Source organism: Struthio camelus, chromosome 6, assembly GCF_040807025.1.
Source record: "Struthio camelus isolate bStrCam1 chromosome 6, bStrCam1.hap1, whole genome shotgun sequence".
In the NCBI taxonomy this organism is placed as follows: domain Eukaryota; kingdom Metazoa; phylum Chordata; class Aves; order Struthioniformes; family Struthionidae; genus Struthio; species Struthio camelus.
The window spans coordinates 23,959,096-23,978,671 of NC_090947.1; the positions used below are offsets into that span (position 1 = coordinate 23,959,096).

General features: G+C 38.6%; 1 protein-coding gene across 1 annotated transcript in view; it reads left to right on the plus strand.

The window, feature by feature from the left end:
• LRP2 (LDL receptor related protein 2) overlaps positions 1-19,576 on the plus strand; it is a 138,322-nt gene that overhangs the window by 116,923 nt on the left and 1,823 nt on the right. The window contains exons 72-86 of the mRNA XM_068948677.1: positions 765-896; positions 1,860-1,991; positions 4,296-4,439; positions 5,322-5,487; positions 7,826-7,954; positions 8,806-9,026; positions 9,479-9,655; positions 10,357-10,476; positions 12,726-12,816; positions 13,377-13,444; positions 13,604-13,724; positions 15,190-15,319; positions 16,612-16,731; positions 16,821-16,928; positions 18,670-18,741. Of these exons, the coding sequence (XP_068804778.1) occupies positions 765-896; positions 1,860-1,991; positions 4,296-4,439; positions 5,322-5,487; positions 7,826-7,954; positions 8,806-9,026; positions 9,479-9,655; positions 10,357-10,476; positions 12,726-12,816; positions 13,377-13,444; positions 13,604-13,724; positions 15,190-15,319; positions 16,612-16,731; positions 16,821-16,928; positions 18,670-18,741 (1,931 nt within the window). The remainder of the gene's footprint in view (positions 1-764; positions 897-1,859; positions 1,992-4,295; positions 4,440-5,321; positions 5,488-7,825; positions 7,955-8,805; positions 9,027-9,478; positions 9,656-10,356; positions 10,477-12,725; positions 12,817-13,376; positions 13,445-13,603; positions 13,725-15,189; positions 15,320-16,611; positions 16,732-16,820; positions 16,929-18,669; positions 18,742-19,576) is intronic.

The following is a 19,576-nucleotide window of genomic DNA, read 5'->3' on the forward strand; positions in this document are numbered from 1 at the left end:
AACATACATTTTTAATCTTTTCTAGCTACGTACAGGAGATATGAGTTTCAAAGTACTCCATGTATGAATAGAATATATCAGAATTAGTATAATCCTGTATGTACTTTGAGAATAGTATAATTTTTATTATCTATGACATATGGTGGATTATCCCTGACTTGCCTTTTCTGTTATAAGCATGTTTTAAAGGGCAATGAATTCTGTACAATGACTTTTATTGACTTCAGTAGGCTTTAGTTTAGGTGCTGCATGGACAAGCTGTCATCTTTAATTTACAGATATAAATAATGTAAGGTCTGTATTATATATCATAGTAGTTGCGAGTGTTTTCTGCTTAGGTGATAAGAAAGGACTAGTAGTTTGAGAAAGAGGTAGATTGGCAAGGGTAGGAATGAGACAGAGGCCTTCTCAAATCTCTTAAAATAGTTGTTGCAATTGCTTCATATTGGTGATAATGTTGAATGCCGTTCCTCTTGAGGAGGGTGAGCCTGAATGTTTATGGCTCTTATCCTGACCACGCTCACTTCTGCAGATGAAACCAGTCTTAGCTGAGAGCTCCCTTGACCAGCACTTAGCACCCTCTTTTAGTTAGTTATGCCTTAGATAAAGAAAAGCCGTTCACATTAGTTGAAAGTCTCACTTAGAAGAAAAGGAAACTAACTTTATCCTTGAAAGTGATTTTCAAATAGACAATACGAGCAAAGTTATGTCCCCCCTACGATTTCATTTTTTGGTTATAATTGTCTAATTTACATTTTTTTCAGATCCTGGAACAGAACGAACTTGTGCAGAAAATATTTGCGAACAGAACTGTACCAACTTGAATGAAGGAGGCTTTATCTGTTCCTGTAGGCCAGGGTACAAAGCCAATGAACTTAACCGAAACTCCTGTGATGGTATTTTCAATCTTCTAAACGTCTTCTCACTGTTAAACGTTCAGTGACCTGTCACTTCATCATTTTAATCTAACTACTCGTTCTTGCATTAAAACAGGATTTTTATACATTCACCAGATGTTTTCTGATGTGTTTTGCTTCTGGATAATGTTTTCTAACATGTAGGCCTCATTCACCAAAGAACTGGCTCCCAAGTTCAGAGTTGTTTTAGGCTTTTGATGGCTATCTGTAGACACTGTTGCTCTCCTACATATGTTTAGTCATGTCTTTGCAGCCTGGAGGATAGAATTTTGCTTTTTTGTTTTCTAATTGAAAGGAAACTTACTGAAGTTTATACTCTTGTTTCGTTCTATTTCAGAACAGCTCTTCAATAAAGGTTTGTTTTGCCATGTTTTAACCTTGAGTATGTGCGGGTAAAATATGGTGAGGAGTTTATCCGAAGGTCAGGGTTGGTAGTAATGCAGTACAGTATCTTCACAGGTGCCATTTCAGTATATTTCAATGAGAGCGCTTCCCACTTCTGGGAACAGGTCTGTTGCTCCCAGCTCTTGTGGACAGTTTGTGTAGTTTTATTAACCACATTTCAAGGCCACCCCTCGCTTTCTTTCCTGCTGAAAATTTCTTTGTTTCTGAGAGATTTTCTTTGTTTCTGAGAGAATAGGTACTTTTGCTTCAACATTTTAAGATGAGTTTTCTCTTGCATCTCTTTGTACTCATACATCTTTTATCTTTCCTTGTTGATTTAACCCAAAAACGCATGATGGAAAATATGTCTCTGAAAAGCAATCTAATAAACAGGAGCTATGCAGTTAATAGCAATCTGTAGTTAAGACTTAGTCTAATTTACTAGATTATTGATCCTTTAATTATGTTAGGAAGAGAGAAGCCTACTACTTCATGGAGCAAAGGTGACTAGCACGTGGAAGATTAAACTCTAAGTATCTTTTCTCCATTTATGCATAGATATCAATGAATGTGAGATCTTTGGAACATGCACCCAGGACTGCCAGAATTCCAAAGGAAGCTACGAATGTTTCTGTGCAGATGGCTTCAGGTCTGTGGGTGATCAACAAGGGAAACAGTGTGCAGCCAACGGTATGTTAACTTGACAGCAAGGTTGATTGGTGCCTGTAAAGAGCAAGTAGAGTATAGCAACTTAATGAATGTAATCCCCTTTTTTTTAACAAGGGAATAATGGGGAAAGAAGTCTTTATTCTTTGGCATAAGATTATCTTTGTATTCTGCCTATTCCACAATCAGGAATAGAAGAGCTCCATTTCTGCTCCCAATTGCAGGCCTTAAAAATAATACCTTGAAAGTGGTTTGGGTGCCTGCCTTCCTCTCCCCTGAAATTTTCTGCAGACAAAAGACTGCTTATCCTGTAGTTGTCAGCAGAAGGAAATTAGTAGTGCCTGTTAGCGCCTGTTCCTGAGGTTTTAGATTTTGTCTCCAAAGTAATGCATCTGAAGAAACTTGCATTAAACTGGTACAAATCAAAGGCACTTTGATGACAGATTGCCATTCGTTGTTCAAGGAATGAGGTACACAAGCGGAAGGACTTTGGCCCATGCTTAGCTTCAATCGTTAGCTTTTCATCATATTCAGTGCAGTGACTGCCGTATGTGACAGTCACTGAATAGATAAGAGAATTGGTTCAGAAAATAGTACTAATAAAGAGCTGAAGAAAATAGGAAAAAAGTAATGATGCAGCAGTATTATATAAAGATTGACACAGTATTATTTGTAGAAAAGTACTTGCACTTTAACAGTTTTAAGAGATTCATGATAGCAACGTAGTGTATCTAGTCAAGTAGTAGAATCATCAGAATAGAGTGCCTGTGACCAAAACTGCCTCCTGCAGAAGTTTTAAAAACTAAAAAATGTTTGGAAGTTGAGAAATGTTACAAGAAAACCAGGTCTCTGGATTTCTGGTCGAGAGGCCTAATTCAGCAAATATACAGTGCTGAGCATGAGATTAAAAGTGCGAAAGCACATTTGCACCAAAGTTCTGCCTGGCTGACTCTTTATGTGCCCTTGTCAGAAATCTAGTTCCTTAAAACCCCTCTGTATAGGCTTAATTCTGGAAACGCCTAAACGCCTACAGTGTTTGAGGTTAAGTGGTAGAAGACAACATGATTGTAGCTGATAGTATCATGAAATTCCTTGTGTCTGGAGCCCTGTGTATGCCTAGAACTGTGTCACTCTTCATTGTACACGCTTACAGCACTCATAAATGAGGGCTCCCTTTACCTATTTCTGCTGCAGGCCTGACCTGTAGGTGTTTTCAGAACACACATGGGATTTCAGGTCCCATAAAACATGGTGTGGAGAAGAGGTATGCACCTTTTTTCCCCATAGCCAGTACCTTGTGACTCATACTAGAAGAAATGTCTGGGTTCAGTTCTTTTCTGTATAGGTATGTAATTAATAGCCCATCCCCCAGGAGAGTCTCCTAACAACCAGCATCTATACTGTTGTTCTGGGAACGTTGCCAATTTCTACGTTGAAGTGTATGTTTGTTAGAGAAGAGTCGCTTGTGTTGTCCAGTAGTTGTCCATGGCTTTGTGGGAAGGGGGTCTGTGTTCAAGCCAATACTTCATAGGAAATTAAGGATTATTAGCTAGAAAAGGAACTGGTAAACGAGATTTTCCTTTCCCAAGTGAGCGCCTTAATCACTGGGTCATTTCTTATTGGCTCTGTGAAGGTGTGATTAATGTAGGAGGACTTTTTTCCTGGAGGAAAGCCCTAGGATCCAAGTCCTTGACTCTCAGCTGGACTCTATCCTTTACAAAAGGGCTATAGAATTACATTTTTTCATCAGCACAGTAAGCCAGGTGGGACTGAGACTCTCTATAGTTAGGTTATTAGAGCACTGAAGCTAACTCAAACTTAATCTGTGGCCAGATGGGAGAACCTCCATCTGAATATGGAGACATGTGGATTTATAGCCTTTCAGGTAAAAGAGCTGAGAGAGCTCCCAGCTCAAGTAACTGGCAAATTATTCATTGTTGCCAAAGTTGCTTTCCATGTTGTGTTCCCCAAAGCGGAGAGCAACTTTGGCTGAGCTGCATAATATATAGCTGCTTTCTATTTTCAAATTGTGAGGTACCAAGTTGCCAACATTATGATATGAATTATTCCTTAGAGATTACTACTGTGCATAATCCATGGCGAGGAAGATAATGCTATGCTCAGTGTTGAGCGTTTCCAGAGTTTTTCATTAATTTTGCAAATCCACGAAGTTCTCATAGCTTGAAAGTATAGAAGTGGCCCTCTTTCCCTTCTGCCTTTTGTTCAAATAGAACTTGTGAAAACCTCGGGTTAGTTTTGACTGTAAATGACTTTCCATTTTTTTTAAATGAGGTAAACACAGAAGTAAAATTTATGATCATCTTTCAGGTAATCCTCCGTTATTACTGCTGCCAGATAACGTGCGGATTCGAAGATACAATATCTCATCAGCGCAGTACTCTGACTATATCGATAACCAGGAACGCATCCAAGCTATAGATTATGATTGGGACCCTGAAGGGATAGGCCTGAGTGAGTATGCATGGTGCATAAATGCTCAACTATGCAATGGTTATTTTAAAAAGACTCATTTCTGCTGGTTAGGTTTTTAGTTTACACTGGAAATCAAAATCAAACTAGATTAAGTGGCCCGATCTTGGTTGAATGTGCTCCTCCCTTCTACTCATTCCTTCACATCAGTGTGGCTCCTTTTAATGTATGTGATGTTAAGTTTAGTGCAGCTAGTTTTTTATTCTGTTTTCCCTTTTATTTTGATATGACTTCAGCTGTGGAGTTGTGCCTCTTTGGGATTAAGCAACAGTAGAGGGTTGCAGTAGAGAGTAGAAGATTGCTACAAATGAACCCTTTTCTTCTCTCCTGCCTCTGACAGTTCCCAAACCTCGTTCAGGTCCTGCAAGAACTAATCCTTATACTAAAAGGGAATGTCAGATTCTAAGTAGATACTTAGACTATCTTATATCGTTGCTTCTTTATTGGCTTTCCAGCCTTCGTCTTTTTCACAGAGCTACTGTGCTGGGCCCACCACACTTGCTCCTCGGGGTCACGACAGTCTAAACCAGTCACAAGATCCTATTTAAAAAAAAAAAAAAAAAAAAAAAAAGGTTCAAAACCAAGACTCTCTACTCTTTAAAAATGTGGTATACAGTTTTTGATAATCTAGGTCAATGTGATTGTAGATGTGTGTCTTACCCATGATATTGATGGCTTAAGAATTCAATAGCTTAAGAATTTGAGCATTCATGTGATGTAACTTCATTGAATAGGCAACTCCAGATTTTTAAGAGCAGAAAGAAGGTATCTGGTATCTTGACATAAGAACCTCAGAAAAATTAGAATTTTCAAAAAATATGGAATAACTAGACTTGAAAAATTATCTATGTACTTTTTTTGAAGGTATTGTGTACTTCAGCATTCTGGGACAGGGCTCTGACTTTGGATCCATCAAACGTGCTTATCTGCCCACATTTGACAGCAGTAGAAACAATCCTACAAAGGAAGTTGACCTGAATCTCAGATACATAGTTAATCCTGATGGGTTAGCAGTTGACTGGGTTGGAAGGTAAGTGCGCTGAAAGGCTAGAAAAATGTTGTGCACTGAGTGTGTCAAGGGTCGGATCAGACAATGCAAAATCTACTTTTTCCTTCCTTATGAACTGTCTGTGTCTGGAAACATCTGGTCTCAAAGTAGTTGAGAAGAATGTAGTAAGTTGCTTTTGTTTGCCCAGTTAGTAGGCAACTAAGTCAAATGCATGTTGCTGACTGCATCACGTATTCTCTGAGGAAACTTGCACGACCACAAAACTAGCAGGTCAGTTGGGCACCACTGAGGTGATAGTACACTGGACTCCATGTCAGGTGGATACAACTTCTAGGACTCAGGTAAGCCATCAGAGAAGGAGCTTCCTCTGTTGTGGAAGAGACCTCCCTAATCCATAACTGAGTTTGTCTTTTATCTTTGCTATGTGAGCTGTTCCCAAAGCAGAAGCAGCTCAGAAGTCTGATGAATAAATGTATTTACTCAAAAAATAACATTTCTGTGGTTGTTTCTGAAAAAGAGCATTTCCTCTTATCCTTCCTGTTGCTATGGCTCTTTTTAGACTATATCATGGAGATTTTTTACTTAGTCCTGAAAATCATGAGGTCACTTTGAGATATAACTGTTAAAGGATGTGGCGAACAGACATAGTTGAAGTTTATTTTGTCTAAAACCAAATTAACCAGGGGCCCTGGTGTTTGTAGATAGACACTATGAAATGTACTCAGGGTTCTGTTTGAAGCTGAATAGGCTGAGGTTATAGGGATGAGTCAATCTTTTGAAGGCTTTTGACTTTTTTTTTTTTTTTTTTAAAAAACAATGTTCCTGGTGATATAGTCAATAAGGTGAAGAAGGTGGCTGTGGAGATCATAGTAAAGCATGAGTTTTCTAATAAACTGAAAATTAAAGGGAGGAATTTGGAGGAATTTAGCCATCTGCTTCCCCACTATCAAGTGGTTATCAACTAACGTGGCTGAAACTGTTTACAGTTCATGTCCTCACTCAGAACATGATCAGGAGGTGCACAAGATCTGGACTTGCGTTTATAGCAACAGAGATTTCTTCTAATGCTTCAGTAAGCTATTGCATGAGTAGACAAAGGTTGGAAAAAGACTTATGTTTCCAGTTTGGGGCCTGATCTGTAGCTTTCATTATTTAGGCTCTTTGTGTTAGGTGATGAAATAGCTAGCTATGAAACAGCTAGGGAGTTGCTCACGCAGTATGTCATCTGGAGCAGGATGAAGCCAGTCTTGCTGAAGGAGGGGAAAATTGTATCTTTCCTTCCAACAATTTTTTAATAGAAGGAGATAGATGTATTAAGGTCTGGACTAACCTGAAACCTTCAGGTTGTTTTTCTGTTTGCTTTGTGAACTGCAGGCCACCCAGAAACCCAGATGGTCTCAGGCCAGTAGGGAATGGCTGAATTACTTTTCACAAATGCATATATGGTCATGAGCAAGGATAGAGGGATATACCAGCATCCTGGTCAGGCTAGCATTTCCAGCACTGCAAACATAGTGCTATGCTGGTTCTAGAATAATGCTGAGAGGTTTTTTAAAAAAACCAGCATGTTTATATAGAGCACATTCTAAAAAGGCTGATACGTGCTTTGAGACGCTTAGTCCTTCTGACCATCTGCAAAATAGGAATTGCAGTATTTCCTCACATTCCCAAGGCAATTATGAAGTAACTTATTTCAACAGAAGATACTGTGTGACTATTGAGCCCTACCATGTTTATTATCTAAGATGAAAAAGTAATACAGGCTTGATGGTAAAGCTAAGCTAAATCCAAAGAAGAGTGCCATACTTGTAAGGACTAAAAACAATTGCATCTGATGTAGTAATTGTTTATTCATTAACATTTCTATCAGAAGACAAAAGTCCGGAGAGGAGCTATAGACTAACAAGCTGGATACGCTCAGAAATGCCACATGAATTCCATGGTAATTAAGTTTTTGAACGTGGTTTTGTCTCCTGGAAAACTGGATCTATAAAGATGCTTATTAGCCATCTCTGGTGCTTAAAAGTAACAACAAAAGTTCTCAGTAGCGCTTTAATCAAGATGATTTGACAGGGAGCAGGGGCAGCTATAGAAGCTTTGGCAGAGGCAAAAGCTAGTGAGCCTATGGATTACATTTCCTGAACTCACATTTAGGATTTGGATGTTCCTGCCACAGTGTGGATGTTCCAGATTTAAAATGCTCAGATGTAATCAGTGTAGTTTCTTTGTATTAATGTTATTTGCTGTTACCTTGCTGCAAAGGTTTTGATGTAGCTTTTCTTCTTAAAAAGATTTTCTTATTCCTCTCCCAGGTATAAGATAATTACTTTTGGAATATTTTATGTTTTATGTACTTTAGGCATCTTTATTGGACTGATGCAGGGACCAATCGTATAGAAGTGGCAAAGTTAGATGGACGGTACAGAAAATGGCTTATCTCTTCTCTACTGGATCAACCAGCAGCTATTGCTGTCAATCCAAAACTTGGGCAAGTATTACAGGACTTCCTAGAATTGTTTTCAGTATTGTTCAATGCCAAAAAAACCCTGTTCCAGTAAAGTTTACAGTTGTGACTAAGGCAGTGATTTCCTGGTTAAACTGATGGAAATTTCTAGTATCATCAATGAGACATTTGTCTTTTTGCTAATGTGAGGAAATTTGTATACATGAAAAGACATTTTAGGGTTAGATCTCAGATGGTGCTTGTGTTGCTGACAACGCCAGGGAGGCCAAATAAAGATCTCCTTTTTATAATGCTTTGTCCACCGCATTTCTCTATTACTACTGAAATAAAGAAATCGATGGGAATCTCCATCCAAGAAATGCTTTCATCTCCAAGAAATAAAGATATCCTTCTTGAGTGGAAAGCAGTGTAAATGCATTGGCACATTCAACAGCTGTGCTTGCTCCATCTTGCATTAGATGACCAATCACAGGATATTATGATGTGTGCTTCTCTCAGCTGGAGTATAGCCACGCAGATCCCCTTAAGTCCTTAACGCAGCTCCTTAACTCTGCAAATTTATTAACTAGTGGATGCTCAAAATGCTCACAGTCACTTTTCTTCCACTGAGAAAACTGCCATTGAAACTACTCTCTCTCCAAAGTCAGGACAAAAGATAAAAAAAAAAAAAAAAAAAAAAAGTTCTTTGGTATTTATCTTATATTATTGAAACATGTTTGTTCAGTGAACTCTGTGCAAGTTCCCTGATCTCACTTGCAAACCAGAAGCTGTTGAACAGCTTTTTGCTTCACAACTGACCTGTTCCATGAAACTCTAGAAGATGATCCTGGCGAGCGAATTCTGAACCATGTTAAATTCTGGTTTTATTTTTTCAGGTTCATGTATTGGACTGACTGGGGAAGGCAGCCAAAGATTGAACGTGCCTGGATGGACGGACAGCAAAGACAAACTCTGGTCTCTGAAGACCTTGGCTGGCCAACAGGTCTTTCTATTGATTATTTGAACAATGACAGGATCTATTGGAGTGATTCTAAAGAAAATATTATTGAATCCATGAGACCTGATGGGACAGACAGAACCGTAGTATTACACGGAGGTAAGAACTTACTATCCTATTATAGTAACCAAGATGTATGCTAATAAGCACTCAGCTTTCACAACTGGAGCTTGATTTTTCAAGAACTCAGCTCTCATTAAGGCAGCTTTTTTTAAAAAAGCAAGCCTTAGTAGTGTTTTCTGCTTCTTTATACTGGGGTGAATGGCACACCAGGTGTGGGGCTCACAATGCCTTGGAACTAGATTCACTGAGGGTGATTTAACATGACCGCTTTGGGGACAGTGTGGCAAGTTGGATTCTTGCCCTTTTATTTATATCATTAAGCAGTCTGCAGGTACAGTGGCATGAAGTGGTCAGTCATGTGATGCTATATATAATGCTACAAATGTCTTAAAATGAACCCATTAGATGAAATACTTGGCTGATGAGGAATCACCTGCCCTGCTAGAGATTTGCTTGCTGATAGTCTATTGTTTGGTTCCTTTGAGAAGTAGGCAGTCCGTACAGCCTTGATGTCTTTGAAGGCCATTTATACTGGATAGCTAAAGAACGAGGAGAAGTCTGGAAGAAAGATAAATTTGGAAGTGGAGAAAAAGTAAAAGTGCTGACTGTAAATCCCTGGCTCACTCAAGTGCGCATCTATCACCAACACAGATACAATCAGTCAGGTAGGTAATCAGCATCCGAGATGAGCCATTCCTTCCTATCTGATCAAAGTTGGTAATGATGTCTTCAAAGAGCCTAGCAATCTCCTGGTAGTACGTCTCTCAGCATGTGGCGGTATGTATTTTTCAAAGTATAAAAATGGAATAGGCTGGCAAGTATTTTTCTACATACCCAAAACTAATTCAAAAGCGGAATACCCCACACCTCTCTTTACAGTCTCTTAGTACTAAGTTATGGCTAAGTGGCACAATGGGCATCTATACTGGTAACATACAAAATGCTGGCCATTTAATACTGCCTCTGAGGAAACCATTTCAGCTAGAACATATCTGCAGTAAGGACAGTGGGATGTCCAGAGGAACACAAACTGTTCCAGCATACCCCTCCATAGAGGTGACGTAGCTTTGGGAGTCAGGAAGCTCCGTGGTGCTTGGGAATGTTCTGTTTCTTCACCTCCTTGTGCTCCTCTGGCTCCCAACAGCCGTGGTCTCTCCCTTAGGAAGAATGTAAGAAAGGGCAGACAAAAAGCTTTGATGTAAATACACTGTTTGGAAATCAGTTGTTTTAAAAATGGATCTAAATTTGTTTAGATTTTTGGTGTGTGATACTGATGAGGTACGTTACTGATTATGAAATCCCCCTGCCGTATCTCAGGAATATGCTGCATTGCTTCTTCAGCTGCCTTTATCACATTTTATTTCAGTGCCTAATCCTTGTAAAGATGTCTGCAGCCATCTCTGCTTGCTGAGACCAGGGGGATATACCTGCGCTTGTCCTCAAGGGACACGATTCGTAGAAGGCAGCAGCACAGAGTGTGATGCAGGTGAATAATTTGTCAAGCTGGAAATGAAAGCAAAGGAACCTTTTCTTTAGGAATGCAAATGCTTTACTGAATTAGAAATATGGAGGTATGAGCTGGCTGATATAGTAAAGGTCGATAAGTTGGGACAACTGGCTTTTATTCTGAGCTGTCACTGATTTGTGGTCATCTAGTGCACCTTATTTAACGTCTTTTTGTCTCGTTCTTAAACTGGATATAGAGATACCAGTTCTACCAGTCCAGACCCAGCTGGGAAATTGGTCAAGTTTCTAATTTTTTTGTTTGTTTGTTTTTGAAATCCCAAAATATTTCATTTTCATTTTCCAAATGTGCTCATTTCAGAACTTCTGACAAATTATGGTTTAACAAAATGTGATGTGTATTTGCAATTATGTACAAGGTATTGTGCGATCAGTATAATAGAATACTGTGTAAACTTGCAAAAAGCTTAAATAACTCACAGTGTGAACAGAGATAACTTCTGGATAATTATCTTACACTGGAAATCCTTTTAAGCAATTTAGTGCTTGACTGTTGCATTGCAGCAGAGCTGCCACAGTGCTTCCAGAAGCTCCAAGAAAATGGAGTTGCTCAGCTTTTCCTGAGAGGAGAGAGTGTACTACTGCAGGATTTCTATTAGTCTGCACGCTCGGCTTACCGTGATGTGGGTGGTAGCCAGATGTCTTTGCACTTGTCCTTGCAACATATCTGTAATAAGTTAAACTTAATGACATTATGTCTGGCATCTTTTCTATGGTTAATTTTCTCTGAATTCTCCTCTTCTTTTTGCATCAAATGAGACAATTTCATAATTTTCCACATGGCTTTACATCTGACATATTTTCTTAATAATCGGTGATGCTTACTCTTACTGCCACAAGGTGTAAGCTGCAGAAAGAGGAGCTACTAATATGACGTAATAGGCAATGGAAGTGTGCAATTGCTCTTGCTATTTGCTGTTTGCTGCTCTGAGGAAAGTGCATTTGTTATTCTTCATTGACACTGCTCTACATAAACTGCCCAGAATTTAAGGAAAACAATTTATCTTGAGGGACTGGAAGAAATAGCAAATAGTGTATATAATACTGTCTCAATTTTGTCTCAGTTTTTGAACTTCCATTTTGAACTTGATTTTAGGCATTTTATTTGTTCTTTAATTCTGTAATTGTGTGTTAAACAGTGGAATATGACTGCCATAACTGCTATACTGACCAAACATAGTTTTGTAAATGCATTTAGTTTATTTTGTCATTTCCCCATACTCCAGCCAATGAGAAACGGGCTGTAAGACCCCTGCCTCTCCCTTTTTGGGATCCCATTTAGTTGAAGGGAGTTTTATCTGTAAGGAATATTATAAAAACTGACTTCCTCTGCTACTAGCTGAAAAATATTTATGACAAGACTATTTTGATCTAAATTGTCAATGTGAGATCCAGAGCTTTTCCTATGTGAACCACGCTTTTCTGACAGCATATCCTGAGCTCTCACTGGAGGCTAGTATCATTTTTGTTCAGGAAATTTCATTTGTTTTTCACTAGATTCAGCACTGGAATAACATGAGAACCTTTGTAGCTGTGCGTTTGGGCCAGCTCAGGCGGCGCTGCCACGTGGGCAGCCTCAGAGCTCTCGGAGTGCAGTGAGACGCCAAAGTGATCATGAGCAGGCTTTGATGCTGCCTGGTGTTTGCCAGTCAGCCAGCCTGGGCTCTGTACTGACAAAAAACTCTGAAGACTATGGGTTTTTCTGTCATTCTTGCCGTCAGGATGTCTGAGAGTTTAGAGGTCCCTCTTGCATGCACGTTTCGATCCGCTGATTTTCTTCATAAAGAAATGCATCACAGCTTGTTGGCTCTCTCTGAATAACTTCTAGCTGGCTGGACAGAAGAGTTTGGGGCAGAGAAGATAAAAGTATTGCTGCATTCTGAATGGAGAGCTTTGAAGGCGGAAGGGGGTGGTGAGGGACTGCATAGGCAAAAGAAAATTATGATGATGAAGTAGTACACCTTTTCAGTTGCCCCTGCGTACTTTTACTGAATAACCCATTACTTTGCAATAACAGGTTTTACTTGGATTAAAGTAAATTATTTTGGCGGAAAAATAAATATAATGGCAACATACATACGTGCTATTAAAAGTAAAGCTACTGCCTGTGATTTTACCTATGCAAGTTTTGCACAGATAAACAAAATACTATACGGTAGTGTTTTGCTAAAGATGGCTTAATAACACACATACGGCTTTCAATTTTTGCAGCCATTGAATCCCCTCCGACAATGCCACCAGCATGCAGGTGCATGTATGGAGGAACTTGTTATATAGATGAGAGTGGTCTTCCAAAATGCAAGTAAGCCAATACGTTGATATGGTCGAAGTTCTGGGTCCGATTGTGCCGAATTAGTTTCACAGAAAAAATAACTCTTTAAAATCTATTGAAAATGCTTCAGAAGATGTTATACCTTTGCAATAGCATATTTGTAGCAATCATAGAAAAACACATATAAGCATAAAATATCAGCAAATAAGCAATGTAGAAGGCCTCAATTTGGAGAAGAATAGAAAGGCAAACCTCTGTGAAGTTTCTGGTAAAAGCTATGCCATAAAATTAAAACAATGGAGAGGTAACGCTCAATAAATGTAGCTTGGAACAGCCACTAGGTGCCAGTGATGCTCCACTGAAACAAAATATTTTGACTTCAGTGACTTTTCTACCTCAGCACTTTATGTCCCCTTTTAATTCTAAGCAGATAGCAGATGTATCTTTACAGTCAGTGAAACATATAATCACTAAGCAGGGAGTTAAAATTTATGGCATTTGGGTAAACGTTATGGAATATAATAATAAAGCTGAGATCCTAGACTTAATAAAAAAAAACAGTCAGTCAGCTGTTCTACTTGTATTTACAGGTGTTCTTATGGCTACACTGGGAATTACTGTGAAATAGGATTGTCAAGGGGAATGCCTCCTGCAACAAGTAAGCTTCAAGTGTATATTACTGTTGATATCTTGAACTAAGACATATGTAATAGCTCAGTATGATACTTGTTCAGGGTCAAGCCTGTAATTCTTTGGACTCTTTTTTACACTCAGCTCTGCTTGCTTTAATGTTTCCTTATTCTTATGTCTTTGATAGCAGCAGTAGCGGTGTTGCTGACAGTCATACTAATCATAATAATTGGCGTGTTAGCAGTTGGAGGCTTTTTTAACTACAGACGAACAGGTTCCCTTTTACCAGCTCTTCCCAAACTACCAAGGTATGTTTCAGAGGCTGTCATAGCTGTAATGTCTGTGCAGTAAATATTTATATTTGTGCCTAAATATTTCTGAAAAAGTCCAGTTTGTTTGCCATGTGCCTGTTCTGTTGGAATGTAGGAAGTGCAGTGTTGATGCAGTTCTAGAGGATTTTTGATTCTATGCAATATTATAGCCAACCATATCTTGTAACAAAGAACCGTTGTCAAACTGTTCTGCATCTCAAATTAACTTGTAAATGACAAACAATATAGAAGACTTTACCTGATTTGGAGCTGGAGATTCAGTTCAAAAGGATACAAAAGACTATAGTTAAATATATTTTAATTTTTTTCTAAATCTTTGTCAGGAATCAGAGATCTTTTTAACATTGAAAGGCTGAGCTCTTCTGCAACATTGTATTTGTCTGTTTAAAAACAGTATGGGGCATGAGTAGTGAACATGAAACAGATTTCCATTTTTTGTCTATGTGGCTTGGTTCACATTTTTAACCTTCTTCCATGAGTATGCCTTAGTGCTGCCATTGCTCAGTCCCTCTTTAAACTGTTAACTGATATGTTTACTTTTGCTGCAAAGTTAACTCAGGTTATAGCTTAGGTGTTGCTCTTAACTTGGGTCTCATCCATATGCAACAATCACAGCTCAGATTCACTTCTTTTAAAATGTGTCAGCTGGCTCCTAGGGGGCCAGCTGGTAAAGCATGCAGACAACACACCAGCTGAAGACAAGAGTTTTGGCGTAAGCCAGCTCCAGGGAGGACATAGAAACAGAAATATTATTTCAATGCTGCTGTCTTCCTTCAATTTAGGCTAATCTGGCAAAATTAACTTGAAGGTTAACTCTGTAGTGGATGTGGAGTTGCCTGTTGTACGCTCAGAGTTTTGTGCAGAAGATCCTGTGTTTGGCTGCTCACTCCTATCTCTCGCTGCTCCCATTATTTTTAACCTGACACTCTTCCTCCCAGCCCATTTCCAACATTTCTCATACAAACCTTATGTGCAGTTGTTACCATAAATCTATATGTAAATTGAACGTTTGCTTATTATGAAAACAGTACCGTGTAGGTATCTTGATTATTTGCATGCATAAACACCTTAAGTCTATGTGTTGTTGGAACAACGTTCACAAATTTGTATCCCATTGCAATCACATTTTTCATAAGTTTCAGTGAATTTGGACTTCTGAGTGAATTAATGAATTTGTCCATAAAACAAAATTGAAATAAGAGTAGCCAAAATGTAATTAGATTTGTAATTCATTGAGTTCATTTGGTGTCTACGTGGGCACGTGAGCTCATGCTGAATGGGGCAACTTAGACTAGAAGGATTGTTAAACTAATGTTGGAATACTGCTTCTGGGGCTAGCTTGTTTGGACCCAGCAAAAATTCGAAGCAATAACTATGTAAAGAAATTGTTTTATAAGCTCCCTGTCTGTATAACCTGTTCTTTTTTTTTTTTTTTTTGAAGTTTAAGCAGTCTTGTAAAATCTACTGAAAATGGCAATGGGGTAACTTTCCGATCTGGAGCAGATATGAGTATGGACATAGGAGTCTCTGGTTTTAGAGCTGATTCTGCTATAGACAGAGCAATGCAGATGGTAAGACCTAATTCGGAAATACATTTTTTAATTCTATTCTTTTAATTTCATTTTCAGCTGGTAGAGGGAAGCCTTTTATCTAAGAAAGACAGTGAAATGATAAATGTATTCTAGAAGAAGTAGTGAACATTGATAGATTATTTTCCAAAATGGATTTTTGTAGATTGAAAGCAAGGACAAATGCAAACTGTTTTCCAGAATAACATGACTCTCCTTTCTCAAGATTTATGTGGCAGAAGTGGAGTCAGTTACCCCCTTGTAATATTTCAGCATATTCAGGGAATATACAGGGAACGAATAGGCAAAAGTATTGTAACAAGGAAATTCAGATGGCGTTTGTGTTCTGTAGAACAGCTGAAATGTGTAGTTTTCAAATTCAGATTGTGTATGTTAGCAACTTCAGAGGTAAACTTCACACCTAGGCACAGGATAAACTACTTTGCACAATGGATTATAAACTTGGCAAGTTTGTTATTTTAGCAAGTTTAAGCAAATCAGATAGCTCCACTTTATCCATGTTTTGTTATGCAGATCTGAGAAATAGCACATCCTTGTGTTTCCTATCACGTTCTGTAGAAAAAAAGTATTTCCCTGTTTAACGCAATGAGTATAATGCACGTAAGATCTTCACTTCTAGGAAACGGATCACAAAATATGTCAAAATGATGAGCATCGACTGCAAAGTCCATTCTGGAAATGCCCTCAATTCTTTCAAAGTTAAAGATAAAACACCAACTTAACTGGCAATGAATTAATATGAAAAAAAAATGGCCAGTGAAGAAGATAAGCCCATAATATACATATAAAACACTTTTCTAGACAAAGAAACATTCACTGTTAAAACTAAATAGCTTTTGTAATGCGACAACCATATGAACATTTCAGTAAATACTGGCAAATAGCCTTAGGATTGTATGTTACCTCAGATCTTTTTCATGCATAAAAAACTTTATGATACTTTCCATTTTCTGGCGTAATATTGACAAATACTGAAATCTAAGTGGTATATTTTTTCCATTGCTAACAACAATCAGGTCTGGATACAGGCTAGTTCTACTTAAGTAGTGTTAGTTCTACAGAATCTCCCTATTCATTCCTACTGTGAACAAAAAATGGAACAGTTCACTGGGAAAGAATTCAGAGGGTTTTGTTTATTGCTTTATTGCTTGCTAGATTTGACATAAGTCTATGTGAAAGTGAACACGTCCTCTGAAATGGAGAATTGGACTGGAAAGCCATTCCTGGGAGTATGGAGTTGTTTACTGCATTATAATTGTGTTTTCTGTTCATAGAATGAAAACTTTGCGGTGGAGTCGGGGAAACAGCCAATCACATTTGAAAATCCAATGTACGCAACTAGAGATAGCGGAGCCAGTGGAGCAAGCACCGTTTCAGTGATTCAGCCAACATATGTAAGAGAAACTTGGGCTTGTTTTTTGCCTTTCCTTTTCCTTATGACCTTACATTCCTTCTTTGCAATTGATCCTTCCTTCTCCTATAGGCAACAGCAGCTGGTAGTGAGGAAAATGAAAATTTTGAAAATCCTATGTATGCCTCTGTAATATCTGCTAGTCCAAAGGAACCTCCTCAGAGTACAGATGCACCTCAGGTAATATGATAAGTACTTACAAACATTTCAGAAAAGTGTTGATTAATTATTTGTTGTATTGGTCTATGTATCTGAAATGTTCTAGGGCTGCCTTGTTTATTTGTGTTCCAGATCAGGAAAGCCGAATTATTAGGGAAGCTGCAATATAACTTCAGTTCTCTTTAAATAGTGCTATGGAGTTGGCCCATAATCTGCATCAAGCCCAACTAACTGGGCCATGTTTAAGATTTGTAGGAGTTGGTCAGAAATTGTTTTGATGAGAAGAAAAGGAGAGCAAGCACAGAATGGCACACAGCATGCTGTGAGCATTTTTAGGGATTCACACCTGTCTTCTGCCTGGTTCACCCAAAGATTCTGAAGAATTAGACTGGAACAGAAGGTTTCCTTTCACTGCTTAAGATGCTCCATTTTGAGGGCAGATATTAAGTGCGAAAATTGTAATGTAACAATTGTAAATTATCATTGCTCCCCAGTGGAATGATTGGCTTTACTTTGACTCAAGATACACGATACTTTTAACAAATATTCATGTAACACTAACGATTTGTATCTTGATCGAAGTGGCAGAGTGTATTTTTTCATAAAATATGAAAAAAAAAAAAAACAAGAAAAGCTACGTTTTGGTTTAAAACAGTGAAAACCCATTTCTTTTTGGTACTGAAAATTCAAATAAGACATTGAGTCCCAGTATACTGTCATCATTTTCTTCACTTTTAGTTGTAATTTTTTCAGTACTTAGAACTGCTAGCAGATCCTTTTTGGGCGTTCTGTATGTTGTTACAGGATATTTTAACAATTAAGATAAAAGTATTGCCTCATCTAGATTATTCATGTGATTCATGGAAGATACATTTTTGTATCTTTAATTCCATCTGAATGAGCTGACAGTGGCTTGTTTGCAGGACTGCATTTTCACGTGGATTTCCCGCTAGAAAAGCACCTCTGATGAGCTTTGAAATGTCAGCTCTCGTCAACCTGTTATTGTGCTTTCATCTCCCTCAGTAATTTCTCTTGTGTTGTTTTCAACACAGTTTTTTCTTCTTTGACCTGTGTGTGTAATAATAGACTTCCATGAATAAATGCAGTCACTTTTATTGGCTTTTGGGCTAGCCTTGCAGTGCTACTTTAGATGAAATAACCATAACTGGTTATCTAGCAGAGAGGAAAGTTGGGTCCCATACTTAGCCCATCTGTTGATGTATATTGGGTTACCCTGGACACATTGTGACCATTTTCTTTCCCTTCTTACCCTCTGTCTTACTTAAAATGTACTTTCTTTTGGGAGGATACTTTGAATGATGGAGCCCTCATTTCTTGTGAGGTCTTGATGCTCTTACAAGTAAATAAAAACTATAAACAGTAAGAGACAATAATCTAAAGAGGTCATTTGAATGGCATGGCACAGTGTTTAAAGAGGTAACCTAGAGCAATGGATATACGAGTCTCTAAAGCAGTTCAAATAAACAACCCTTATACTCCCATCTGCAGAAAAAAAATACAGACAATTCACCTTTTTCCCTGTGCAGATTTCTTTTCACTTTAAAGATTGTCAGAGTTCCTACAGCAGGCCTAAACTAAATTAATTAGAAATACAACATGGCAATATGAGCACATCCATCTGAAATCACTGAGTGAGCATTCAACGCAAGTGAAATTGATAACACTTCCAACAACAGTGCTGTCATTTTGCAGGGAAGTGGTGAGAAAAATGTGTAAAGATGTGATAATTTTTATATTTCAGGAATCAAAATGGGGTTTCTTCAAGAGAAAACTGAAACAAAACACTAATTTTGAAAACCCAATATATGCAGAGGTATTGCTTCATATTGTATCATACTCTTTCTCAGCCTGTACTGTTTAGCTAATGTACTGCTGGACTTTGTTCTTGCTTTCTAAGGATAAGGATGGTGGGTAGATTGCACTGCTAAGTGAAGCAGTACAGAAATTTCAGCCTAGGTCAAGATGGGCCTGAGATGGTTTATGAGTAAAGTTGCCAAGTCCTAGGCAGCGTGGGGCGCTCAGCAGATGCTCACCTAAGGCAGCCATGCTGCATTGCCCACCTCAGCTTTCCCAGCCCAAGCACGGTGGCCCCTTCTGCTCTGGGATCTCAGGTGTTGCTTTCAGCTTGCTGGTGCAGTCTGGTATTGCTCAGGGTCCCAGGGCGAGTGAGAGGCTCTTGTACTGCAACTGGGAGTAAAGAGTCTTAGTAGTGCCTCACAGCCGTTGCTTCAGCACTGCACCAAAATTTAACAGCTCTATGTGCTGCGGCCCTCCTTCTGTTCTAGCCTTATTTTTTCCATCCAGCCAAACCCATGAGCTGGTTCTTTTAAGACAGTATGCCAGCTGGTGGTATGTGTGCTGGAAGAATTCTCCCATGGCTGGATATGAAGCTTTTGGGTTCTTCTACTCACTTGAAAAAGGTTGGATTACTTGGCTCATCTTGAAGTTAAAAATTTCCAAAGCGCCTAATGACTTAGGAACCCCGGTCCCACAGTCATGTGACTAATAGTAGCTGCCTCTTGTGGAAACTGAGGTTTCTAGTGCTTGAAAAAGGTGAGAGAGAGAGAGAGAGAGAGAGAGTCCAGTAAGCTAAGGGTTCATTTCCCCAACACTAATGAGTTTAACTGCTTACAAACCAAAGTGGTACC